Source organism: Berghia stephanieae, chromosome 7 (genome assembly GCF_034508935.2).
Source record: "Berghia stephanieae isolate SIO BIC M18660-M18661 chromosome 7, UCSD_Bste_1.3, whole genome shotgun sequence".
In the NCBI taxonomy this organism is placed as follows: Eukaryota; Metazoa; Mollusca; class Gastropoda; order Nudibranchia; family Aeolidiidae; genus Berghia; species Berghia stephanieae.
In genome coordinates, this window is record NC_088366.1 from 14,678,802 (window position 1) to 14,692,604 (window position 13,803).

Genomic DNA, 13,803 nt, shown 5'->3' on the forward strand with positions numbered 1-13,803 from the left:
GAACTTGTGTCCTTATATGAAATTCTGAGTTTTTGACCAATCAACGATTGCTCTTTTGATAGCTCGCTTGTCAAAATGAGTCAGCTCAACCCTTGATTTATGTACAGGCATCACAGGCGGTATATGTTGTGTAACTTCAAAGACCACGGTTGACCGAAAGCGATGAATGGAAGCCCTACTGTGGCGTGGAGAACGAGGTCTTGTATGTATAGTTACGTCATATCTCAACGCTGGTGAATTCTTAGTACGGCTGGACTCACAATCAAAACACGAAATATGTGTTTTAAACTCTTGAATCAATCGAGTTACATCAGTGCGTTCGTCTCATTGAGAAATGAAAAACGATATATAAATCAAGAACATCGACCGGAAAACAAGGAAATTATCATAAAATTATAAAATTTGAGAAAGCTGTTTTCAAAATCAAATCTATTACAAAAAAGGTTATTTCTAGACCGATTTTTATGAGACAAAGACAATTTTTCTCCACTTTTCAAGCTGATTCCAACAATGAGGTTTTCAAATTTATCGCGATAAGATTATTTGTCATTATTTTTTTTTAATACCCAATTGACTGCTCAGGAAATGAATACGTAATCCTTGGCGGCTAGCGAGTAGGTGTTAAATTTTGCTTACCCTTTCCCACGTAGACGCACACACACACACACACACACACACACACACACACACACACACACACACAGACTTATCGTCGTCTAGCATCCTATCGTTCGGCTCGACGATTAAAAGGGGTTCGTATCGTCGCTAAAATAATTACAAAATACATATATTTAAAATATATTTATAGTAATGTGAATTAAATATTTTAATGCTCTAATATATCAAGAATGATCATTATTATGATTTATTACGGTGTGAATTGAATTAGACCTTTAAAACTGAAGTTTAATCTGACACCCTACTCGCTGTTATCATTCGAGTCTAAGTTGTAATAAGGCAACTTTGGCCAGAAGTGAAAGACATACATTGTGTGTTCAGTCTGTGTGTGTATGTGTGTGTGTGTGTGTGTGTGTGTGTGCGTCTGCGTGGGAAAGGGTAAGCAAAATATAACACCTACTCGCTAGCCGCCAAGGATTACGCATTCATTTCCTGAGCAGTCAATTGGGTATTTAAAAAAATAATGACAAATAATCTTATCGCGATAAATTTGAACACCTCATTGTTGGAATCAGCTTGAAAAGTGGAGAAAAAGTGTCTTTGTCTCATAAAAATCGGTCGAGAAATAACCTTTTTTGTAATATATTTGATTTTGAAAATAGCTTTCTCAAATTTTATAATTTTATGATAATTTCCTTATTTTCCGGTCGATGTTCTTGATTTATATATCGTTTTTCATTTCTCAATGAGACGAACGCACTGATGTAATTCGATTGATTCAAGAGTTTAAAACACAGATTTCGAGTTTTGATTGTGAGTCCAGCCGTACTAAGAATTCACGAGCGTTGAGATATGACGTAACTATACATACAAGACCTCGTTCTCCACGCCACAGTAGGGCTTCCATTCATCGCTTTCGGTCAACCGTGGTCTTTGAAGTTACACAACATATACCGCCTGTGATGCCTTTACATAAATCAAGGGCTGAGCTGACTCATGTTGACAAGCGAGCTATCAAAAGAGCAATCCGTTGATTGGTCAAAAACTCAGGATTTCATATAAGGACATAAGTTCTTGAAAGCGATATCCACCCACCTGTCAGTGGACAGAACTGATATGATGAAATTAGGGATCCATAAAATGTTATATCATGGTAGGCTCCACCCTCTATTTCTGTTCTGGCGTAGATGTAGAAGACGATAGCATTTCGGATGTCATAATGACTAGTGGGCAAAGGGTTAAAGCTTCCAAACAATCCCAATCGTCGTCTATCTCTAACGGGCCCCGTTAGAGCCCCGACGCGCAAACTCAGTATTGAGTTGCCTGGCCCCTCAGACTAGAGTTCTCTGGTCCTCCAGGTCGAGGGTTGTCAAAGGGTTAACACCCCTTCCATAAAACTCAAATTGTTACGGAACACAGACGAACAAATCAAATCCGTTTTTAAACTTGGGCGACTGAAGATAGAGAGGGATGGAAACTGCATATCTGTGGCCTATACCCTAACCCAGGGTGGAAAAGGCAACGATGATGATGATGATGATGATGATGATGATGATGATGGATGGATGATGGATGGAAGGAGGGGTCACGTATATACCGCGGTCTCTTTGTTGGTAAAGAGAAGGGGTCACCATAAGTCGAACATAACCGTAAGAGACAGCAAAAATAAAGAAGTCAAAATACCCTGTTTTATAAACAATTTTGCATTGAATGCTCAACAATCGGACGATGAAAAGTAGCAGTCTATTGATTTGCAATTGAACTCCGGTGTCTTCTAAGGCGCAATCCTTGGTTCAGTACACTATACTCTGTACACTTTACTCCTAGAAAAAAAAATGAGTTTTTATATCGCGCAATATCCACTAAACGTACTCAAAGCGCTTTACAAGGGATCCCTGGCCAACAGCAACATTTAAAATTTATTTAGGACGGGGCGTAACGCCTGTTAGGCGATATTACATTTTTTTTCGGACAGAGACAACACTGTACTCATTTTACACTTGGGTACGGTGAGTAAAGAGCCTTCTCCAAGGCCTTCTCGAGCGAGGCTCGAACCCAGGACCTTCCGATCCGAAAGCGAGTGTCGTACGACAAGACCACATAGCCGTGCCATCATTCATGAAGTGAATTAAATTATCCATAATAAACATTTGTATAAGTTTGTAGTTTCGTTTTGCATTCAGTGACCCCACTTCATGTGTTGTTGTGTTCTGTTCATAGAACTTTCGATGCCAAGTCAATCATAGACTGAAACTGAATGGAGAAAAAAACAATTGGAATGTTTTATGTATCCAAAGCCTAGAAAATTGACATACAAAGAATGTCCAATTGTAGGAATATTGATGTCAAACTGAACATTAATATCCTTCTGATGTTGTGTACGGTATGTTAAATTATTTAAAATTTTTAGTTTAAGCAAAAAAAAATGTAATAAAATAATAATAATAATAATAACAATAATAACAATAATAATAATAATAATAATAATAATAATAATAATAATAATAATAATATAATAATAATAATAATAATAATATATAATAATAAAAAACAACAACAATAATAATAATAATAAACAATAATAATAATAATAATAATGAATAATAATAAAATAATAATAATAATAATAATAATAATAATATAATAATAATAATAATAATAATAATAATAATAATAATAATAATAATAATAATAATAATAATAATGATGATGATGATGATGATGATGATAATTAAAAATAAAATAATTCGTTACTCATTCCTCAATGTTGCCACTTCCAAACATATTATTATATATCGCAATCGGAGAAGGTTGAGTCGTCGATTCTCCAATTCAAAATGTCAAGGACGAAAATTCAGAAACGAGAACTCTACACTAACCCATAACTGAGGAACTGAGGCTGATGAAATAATATCAATTTTAATGTCGTTGCAAAGAATGCCAGGGAAGACCGGAGAAGAAGTGAATTAAAGCAAGCAAAATCCACTCCCCAACAGAAACAAATTTCGTTCCCAAAGATAGAGAGCTTGGGTTCGCATATTATAACCTCTGTAAGCAAACTCGGTCAATGGTAACACTACACACTACACACTACACGCTCCCTAGCCACAGAGAAACCTGAGATGGACTTGAGGTCATGTCATTTTTAAAAAAAACCTTGAGCTTTTATATAGCGCAATATCCACTAAAGGGCTTAAAGTGCTTTACAAAGCGCTCCCTGACCAACAGCAACATGTAAAATGTAGATTGAGTCATGACGCCTGTTAGGCGATATTACTTTTTTTTTCAACGCTATCAACGGCCAGGTCCTCATTTTAGTCCTGAGTACGGTGAGAGAAGATGAGTAAAGAGCATTTTCCAAGGATTCAACTATACGCCGAACGAGGCTCGAACTCAGGACCGTCCGATCCGAAAGCGAGTGTCATACCATAAGACTACATAGCCGCACAATTGTGCAATCTTTAGGGATCTTATCGTTTTTGTTTGGTGAGGCTTTTTATTTTAATGTATTTTAAATTGTTAGGATTGTTTAAATATAGGCTACCATTATTTGTTTAATCATTATGGTGAAGGTTCGATTTCATTATATATGAGGAGGGTTTTGTCCGCAACACTAACACTAAAATGAATGTCAATAATGGTAACAGGTAACAAGTAAAAAAAAAAATGTCTGTCTTCATTTTCCACCTACAGTTTCTCGCTTTAAAATTCTTCTTTTGTATGGAATGGTTGTAGTAATACCAAATTTGATTCTTTTCATATTATTTTAACGGTGTGCGGCGATGTGGTCTTGTGCTATGACACTTGCTTTCGGATCGGAAGGTCCTGGATTCGAGCCTCGCTTGGCGCATAGTTGAGACCTTGGAAAAGGCTCTTTACTCACATTCTCTCACCGTACGCAGGTGCAAAATGATTACGTGCCCGATAACAGCGTTGTCTCTGTCGGAAGAAAAAAATTGTATTATCGCCTAACAGGCGTCATGTCTCACTTTACATATTACGTGTTGCTGTTGGTCGGGGACCCTTTGTAAAGCGCTTTGAGTACGTTTAGTGGATATTGCGATATTTAAAAAGCTCTAAAAAGGAATTCACCCGCTATATTAAAATATATTTTATGCTCGTGAAAAATTGCATCAATACAGATTTTAATATTATATATAAACTGCAATGAAAGACACTTATAAATAAACTGTTGTTTATTCTATTTTGTAAAACATCTATATATAGAATAAATGATTACTGGATGGTTCTTTGTACTGTTTCAGTGTGATACGGTCAGTTGAGTTATATTGTAAAGAGATTTAAGCCCTCTGTATTTAGCTATAAAAAGACAATAATAGTATTGATAATAAGAAGAATGATGATGATGATGATAATAATATAATAATAATAATAATAATAATAATTAATAATAATAATATAAGTAATAATATAATAATAATATATATAATAATAATAAGAATAATAATAATAATAATAATAATAATAATAATAATAATAATAATAATAATAATAATAATATAATAATAATAATAATAATAATAATAATAATAATAATAATAATAATAATAATAATAATAAAATATTAATAATAATAATAATAATAAATAATAATAAATAATAATAATAATAATAATAATAATAATAATAATAATAATAATAAGTAATATAATAATAATAATAATAATAATAATAATAATAATAATAATAATAATAATAATGATGATGATGATAATAATAATAATAATAATAATAATAATAATAATAATAATAATAAAATAAATAATAATAATATAATAATAATAATAATAATAATAATAATAATAATAATAATAATAATAATAATAATAATAATAATAATAATAATAATAATAATAATAATAATAATAATAATAATAATAATAATTTTTTAAAAAGCTTAATTTTAATAATAATAATAATAATCACAATGATAATAATAATCATAATAATAACGTTAAACTTATTAACCGTACTCTGGAAAAAGACGCATTTAAAAATTTGGTCAGAAAACTAATCCTTCAAATATTGATCGACTTTAAACAACCCCCATTTTGGCAATAACTCTCATACCTGAAACTTTATTTAATCCTCTCTTTACCTACTACAGGAAAATCGTCACATTCGTTTCGATACAACCAACACTTTTCTTATTCAAATTTCACCTGTGCATCACAAAATTTAAAGAAAATGAACAGTGTGTTGTAGCTAGAGCATGTTTTGCTAAAGAAATTATTCATCGCAAGAATTTACTGCTAGATATTGTGTTTCAGTGATAAAAAATACATTTTTGTGTTAGTTGGGTGTGAAGTTTTGGGGAAAATCCTGAAAATGGCTGGTAAGGAGAGAGTTAAAGACCTCGCGAAGTCCCAGCTTTGAGCGATTTTGTCAGGATGAGAGTCATTTTAAACGATCGATAGTTGAAGGTCGAGTTTTCTGGCCAAACTTTTAAATACATATTTGTGACCCTTCTCCTCAAAACGGTATTAAGTTGGGGTGTTAAGATGTTGAAAATTGATGTTATAGCTAGAAATATCTGACTTGTGTTGAGATTGTATGTTTTATTGAGGAGAATGGATACCATATTTTAGGGTGCTAATGCCAATAATTTATATTTTTGACCAGTTTAAAATTAAATTCGGCTGTTAAGCATATGGTTCGTTCCGACATAATACCGTTTTGAGACGATGGGTCGCATTTCTCCAGAGTACGGCATATTTCTGGTTAACTGGTTAATAGACACAAACGTCATTTATAGTCTAGACTACATCCAACAAAATAGAAAGTTTGCGATGGCATCACCCTTTTCATAATACCTTTTAAAAATTATTATCCGACATAACTGTCAATTTTTGTGACACAAGTCGTGAGTCAACGATAATTACGCATTATCTCTTTACAGTTATTCTCGATAGCTCACTTGGTAGAGCTCTTGCTTCAAAATCGTTATTATGTATTACGGGTGTAATTGGGTAGCTGGGTCTATCAGATCTGGCGGAACGTACTTAACCCTCTCCTTACAATCTATAGGAAAATCGTCACATTCGTTACGATTCAACCAACATTTTTCTGACTCAGATTTGATTTTTAAATCACATTATTTGAATAAAATATTATGTTATATTTACAAAAACGTAATACTGTTTTGTAAAGTTTGTTTTGATCTACTAAATTATGCATATCATGCATTTTGTGCGCTTAAATTTGAGTTTAAATATTCAATTAATGTGTTGGGTAGGTATGTGGTTTTAGTAAAAGTTTTGAGAATACTCTTCAACAGTCGTTACGTCACTTCCCTCGTAATGACACATGGTAACTTAGTAACTGGCTCTAAACTATCGGAACAATTGCGGACGCCCTTATGAAATCTTTCGCCGACGAGTTTAAAAGCGTATCCAGAGGGGAACAAACATTATAAATCTGATCATGTTTTGACTTTTACACATTCTGATCACTAGACATATGAAAAGTTCTAGCCAGCGTGAATAATAAAAAGTATTGATTTTCTTTGTTTAGGACCACGATGGCCTCCGTTGCTGGGCGACGTGACATCAGACTATTGAATCCAATTGTCGGTAAGGAGAGTTAACAATAGCAATACACTAGCGTCCTATCCACAGGTTAGCAAACAATTTCAATTGTTCTTTATCAATAAAATTTTATCTTCTTGTCGGCAATTATGATGAGGTAATTTTGTCTTAATCTAAATATTTTTTGGACGCAATGATCTTAGAGATTTGAAAACATCAAGCCGGAAGCAGAACTTTTTGTCAGTCCTACATCAACGCATTTTTAAGGCAGTCTGTACAAAGGGGAATAAATGCCTTATTGTTTTAGATCTTGTTTCAAGTTTGTGACTAAATTATTCCCCCTTGATTGAGACTTATTACGTACTCTTAAAATATTACCCGATAAATTAATGATACCAGAAAATCAATACCGGATCAGTTAAAGTCAAGTAAAAAAAACAAAAATAAAAACAAAAACAAAGACAAACAAAAAACCAAACAAACTAGGCAGTCGGGTTATCAAAATTAATATCAAATTTTCAAGTTTCAAAATTTTTATATTCCTCCATTTAACCAATCAAATGCCGTACTTTGGAAAAACTCGTATAATTAAATAATTTTGCCAGAAAACTCGTCCTTCAAATATCGATCGATTTAAAATGGCCCTCATCTTGGTAAAACATCTCAAACCTGGGACTTCGCGAAGTTCCAGGTTTGAAGGGCGTGTTTTTTTGGCCAAGATTTTGATTAGCCGTCTTTCCAGACTATGACAGTTAACTGGTGGACAAAAAAATTCTTTGCAAAAAAATGTTCTCAAATACGTTCTGGTTATGGGATAACTTCCCTGCTGGTATAAAGCTTATGAATATAAATGAGTCTCAAAAGCTACCTTTAAATAGAGGTTTCCCTGGCCAACAGCAACATTTAACATCGGACATGACCTACAACTATGCGCACGAGCGAGCTCGAACCCAGGACCTTTCCGATCCAAAAGTGAGTAAGTCTTCCATAATACCACATCGAACCACTATAAGCGGCCACTTCAATGACCGCCGAGACTTCAATGAAATCCCAGGTTTGAGAGTGTTTTTGACTACATGAGAATCATTTTAATCGATCTATATTTGAAGGACGGGTTTTCTGGCCCAAATTTTGAATAACAAATTTTCTTCAGTGTGCGACAGAATATAATATTATAATACATAAACCTGACTACATAAATCAATCACACACACAAAAAAAAGTTTTGTCCTCTAAAAAATCAATTGTCAATTGTGACCAGCCGTCTCAAAACGGTATTATGTCGGGATGCTTTGGACCACAAAAAGTGACTTTAACGGTAATTTGGTAAGAAATACAAACTTCGGGGTTTTTTTGCAATAAATGAACTTGTGTTTATTTTCCGTCATTTAGGACAGATATTAACCATAAATTTCATATTTATGGCTAAAAATAAATTTTCCACCACCTAGTTCATCCCGACATAATACCGTTTTGAGACGGTGCGTCACAATTATCAATCCCTTCGTCAGTGCGATCTCACGACTTTGGTGGGAGCCTTTGGGAAATAAACATTTCACTTACATTTTTTTTAATGTATAAAAGGATTTTAGAACTGCTGAAGGGGGAACATTATCTCGCATTTTATTGTGAACAATTTCGTATTCTGGGATAAGGAGAAAGACAGTCGATTATTTACTTATATAATATTGTTTGGAGTGATTTTCCTATTTCATACATGATGTTGCTCTATAGAAATAATAATAATAATAATAATAATAATAATAATAATAATAATAATAATAATAATAATAATTATAATAATAATAATAAAACTAATAATGATAAATAATAATAATAATAATAATAATAATAATAATAATAATAATATAATAATAATAATAATAATAATAATAATAATAATAATAATAATAATAATGATAATTATAATCATAAGGATATTATTATTATTATTATTATTATTATTATTATTATATTATTATTATTATTATTATTATTATTATTATTATTATTATTATTATTATTATTATTATATTATTATTATTATTATTGTTATTATTATTATTATTATTATTATATTATTCATTATTATTAATTATTATTATTATTATTATCATTATTATTATTAATATTATTATTATTATTATATTTATATATTAGTAGTAGTAGTAATAGTAGTAGTAGTAGTATAGTAAGTAGTATAGTAGTAGTAGTAGTAGATAGTAGTATAGTAGTAGTAGTATGTAGTTATTTTATATTATAATTATTATTATATTATATATTATATATTATTATTATTATTATTATTTTTTATTATTTTATTTTTGTTATTATTATTATTGTTATTATTATTATTATTATTATTATTATTATTATTATTATTATTATTATTATTATTATTATTATTATTATTATTATTATTATTATTATTATTATTATTATATTATTATTATTATTTTATTATTATTATTATTATTATTATTATTATTATTATTATTATGTATATTATTATTATTATGTATTATTATTATTATATTATTATTATTATTATATATTATTATTATTATTATTATTATTATTAATCAGATTATTATTTCATTATTATTATTATTATTATTATTATTATTATTATTATTATTATTATTATTATTATTATTATATTATATTTATTATTATTTTTATTATTATTATTATTATTATTATTATTATTATTATTATTATTATTATTATTATTATTTATTATTATTATTATATTATTATTATTATTATTATTATATTATTTTATTATTATTATTATTATTATTATATTATTATTATTATTATTATATATTATTATTTATTATTATTATTATTATTATTATATATTATTATTATTATTATTATTATTATTATATATTATTATTTTATATTATTATTATATTATTATTATTATTATTATTATTATTATTATTGTCATTATAATTATTACTACCACTATTGTTACTTCATTGTATTATCTATTTAGAGAGACCCTAATGACAAATAATCTCTTTTTGAATAAAATAAAAATTTTCTTTTAAAAACAAAAAAAAAAACTTCATTCTTCATTCACACCAGTTTTCACCGTGGCACAACCCAGCTGATAAAGAGACTGGTTCAAGAGACAAGAAGCTGCCATGGTGTCTCTCTCACTAGTGCTTCTAATTATTGGAGCATTCGTCATCTTTATAGGAGAAATCATACACATTGTCAGTATCGCAACCAAGTATTGGGCCAGTGGCGAATACGAATATCATTTAGTCAGCGTAGGCTTAAAAAATCTCTCATCTCACGCAGGGTTGTGGAAAGTGTGTACTGAGTTTCCACAATCAACAGTATGTGTTGACTGGGACAAAACTGAAGCACAAGAAATTTGGGAAGGTACTTGATGAAAACCACCAAATCAATCTGATGTCATGTTGGATCATTCATCCTTCCAGCCGCCAATCAATCAACCTGTCCATTTATCATTCAATCCATCAACTTCTCCATTTATCATTCGACCCACCCATCCATCAACCCATTCATTTAACATTTAATCCAATCACCCATCACCTCTTCCATTCATCCTTCCAGCTACCCATCCATCAACCTATCCATTTACCATTTAATCAAATCACCCATTACGTTTTTCATTCATCCTTCCAGCTACCCATCCATCAACCTGTCCATTTACCAATTTGTCCAATGACCAATCAACTTATCCATTCATACTTCCTCTAAATAAATAACTAAGATATTCTAAAAACTATTGAACTTTTATTACGAAACAACACATACAATACATGGGCGTGCATGCTTCCTAAGATTTTAAAACATGGTTACATTTTAAAACTACATCACCCGGTAGTCTCCATTTTCACACACACACACACACACACACACACACACATACACATGCACACGCAAGTACACACACTACCAAGACTAACCAGGGACTGAACTAAAGTCAACTCAAACCACGTGACCCAAGGTCGAGGTCAACTTTAACTCCTTAGTTTCGTCAGGGGATGATATAAAATTATAATTATTTATCTTAGACCATAACAATCTCTACAACATTCCACTCACCCCTCATTATATATTCATTTATCATTCAATCTACAAACGACCAACCTATCTGTTTACCATTCAATGAACCCATTCATCAATGTAACCATTTACTATTTTATCCACACAAAATCAACCTATTCGTTTACGTTTCAAACCACTCACCAACCTATCCGTTTGTCACTCCATCCACCCACCCACCAACCCATCTGTTTGTCCTTTCATCCACCCATCCACCAGCCTATCAGTTTGTCCTTTCATCCGCCCACTCACCAACCTATCCATATGCCACTCCATCCATCCACTCACCAACCTATCCGTTGCGTCACTCCCAACCATCTCCAACCACCACCAACAACCTATCCGTTTGTCTTTCATCCATCCACTCACCAACCTATCAGTTTGTCACTCCATCCACCCACTCACCAACCTATCCGTTTGTCTATTCATCCACCCACTCACCAACCTATCCGTTTGTTATTTCATCCACCCACCCACCAACCTATCCGTTTGCCATTTCATCCACCCGCTTACCAATCATTCCATGTACCCACCTATCAACTACTTAGTTTACCACCAACCAATTAATTTATCCGTTATTCATCAACTTATCCATCCACCCTTTCATCTATCTATCCATCATTTTGTTCTTGTAACTATTCCACTCATCCACAGTTCAATTTCCACATGCGTCAATGCACCACCCTATCCATCTACTCATTCTTTTACCTTTGTATCCAGACACAAAACATCCGTTTACCATTCACAAATTTTGCCGTTTACAATTTTGATAATCTAGCCAATTCATCTAAATATCCCTTCAATTTTTCGCTTTTCCCGAGAGATGCGAATAAAGAACCACGTTGGTCACCTTGAGTAAATATAATGTTATTCATCACTGGTCTTAATTTTTTAAAGATATTCAATACGCAATCTATTAGTAAATCAAAATTGCTGAAATTAACGTGATCCGACGCTTCAAACATTATGTTGGAATGACTAGATATAAAAATTGGAAAAAAAAGTCGAAATGATCTAGACCTCTATTTTGAATATTAGAATTAATTGGAATTATAGAAACAAAATTACTAATTCTTCTCCGTCAAGTTATTAATCGTTTTTTTTTTTTTTTGTTTTTTTTTTACAGTGACATGGGGTAGTTAATAATGGACACTTCAGGGTCTTATTCTTTTCAAACTTCACTTAAAACGGTTTGTTAATTTATTTTTTGCAAAGGTTTATAATTTCTATATTATCAAAAACACACTTTGTAGTCATTCAACATTTTGTTAGATTTGAGGTTGCGGCTTTTATTACCTCATGTGGCCGTAATTACCTTATATCACCATGATTACCTCATGTGGCCATGATTAACCAAAGTTACCATTTTAACCCCGCTTAGCTGTAACTATCCCATGTTCCCCATTAGTACCCCATGTGACCGGAATTACTTCATGTTACCATTCTCACCCCGTGTGGCCGTAATCATCCCATGTTACCATTATGACCTCGTGTGGCCATAATTGGATTCAAATGTCTGCTGTCACGTCGCCCAGCAACGGCGAGCAGTGTGGTTCTAAACAAAGAAAATCGGTATTTTTATTCTAGAACTTTTCATATGTCTTGTGATCAGAATGTGTAAAAGTCAAAACATGATCAGATTTGTAATGTTTGTTTCCCCCTCTGGATACGCTTTTATGCTCGTCGGAGAAATATTTCATAAGGGCGTCCGCCATTGTTCCGATAGTTTAGTGCCAGTTACTAATTACGATGCGTCATAACAAGGGAAGTGACGCCACGACTGTTGAAGCCTATTACTTCACGCTACCATTATTCCCCCGTGTGGCTGTAATCATCCCATGTTACCATTATAACCTCGTGTGGCCATAATTACCCATGTTACGGTGCCATCTCTCTTTAACCGTTTCAGACGTCTCCAATGAGATTAAAGTGACTCGAGTGATGGTTGTGTTTGGGGCGGTGAATGGTCTACTTGGTGGCTTCGTCACTTTGGGTCAGGCAATTTTTTTTGCCATGGGCAGGAAAACCAACATCATCGTCGCCATTGTGAGTCAAGGACTAATTATTGTAGCTTGTGAGTATAAATAAAATATAAGTAACAGCGTTGTTTATATACTATAAATATTTATTTTTACAGTGTCTTTTCAAAAAAAAAATAAATAAATAAATAAAATCTGCTCCAAGTGCAATTACATTTATCCAGAAAATCAGTGAATGAATTTTAACAAATAAAAGTTATCTTCATACATAATATAAATTTCACAATGAACATTATTGAACATTCCACATGGAAAATAGATACACGCATACACACACACACACACACACACACACACACACACACACATATATGTATATATATATATATATATATAATATATATATATAAATATAATATATATATATTATATAATATAATATATATATATATATATTATATAGATATTATATATATATATATATATATATATATATATATATATATATGTTGACCCTATTTATATAGCAATATCCACTAATTGTTCTCAAAACGGTTTACAAGGGGTTC

The 13,803-nt window shown here is 31.4% G+C and overlaps 1 protein-coding gene across 1 annotated transcript; it reads left to right on the plus strand.

Moving 5' to 3' along the window:
• The first annotated feature begins 10,170 nt into the window (after positions 1 to 10,170).
• Positions 10,171 to 13,417, plus strand: LOC144976758 (uncharacterized). The gene is made up of 2 exons (XM_078921156.1): positions 10,171 to 10,565; positions 13,165 to 13,417. Exons 1-2 carry the CDS (start codon positions 10,322 to 10,324, stop codon positions 13,341 to 13,343), a joined length of 423 nt encoding a protein of 140 aa, XP_078777282.1. The 5' UTR covers positions 10,171 to 10,321; the 3' UTR covers positions 13,344 to 13,417.
• The last annotated feature ends 386 nt before the right edge of the window (positions 13,418 to 13,803 follow it).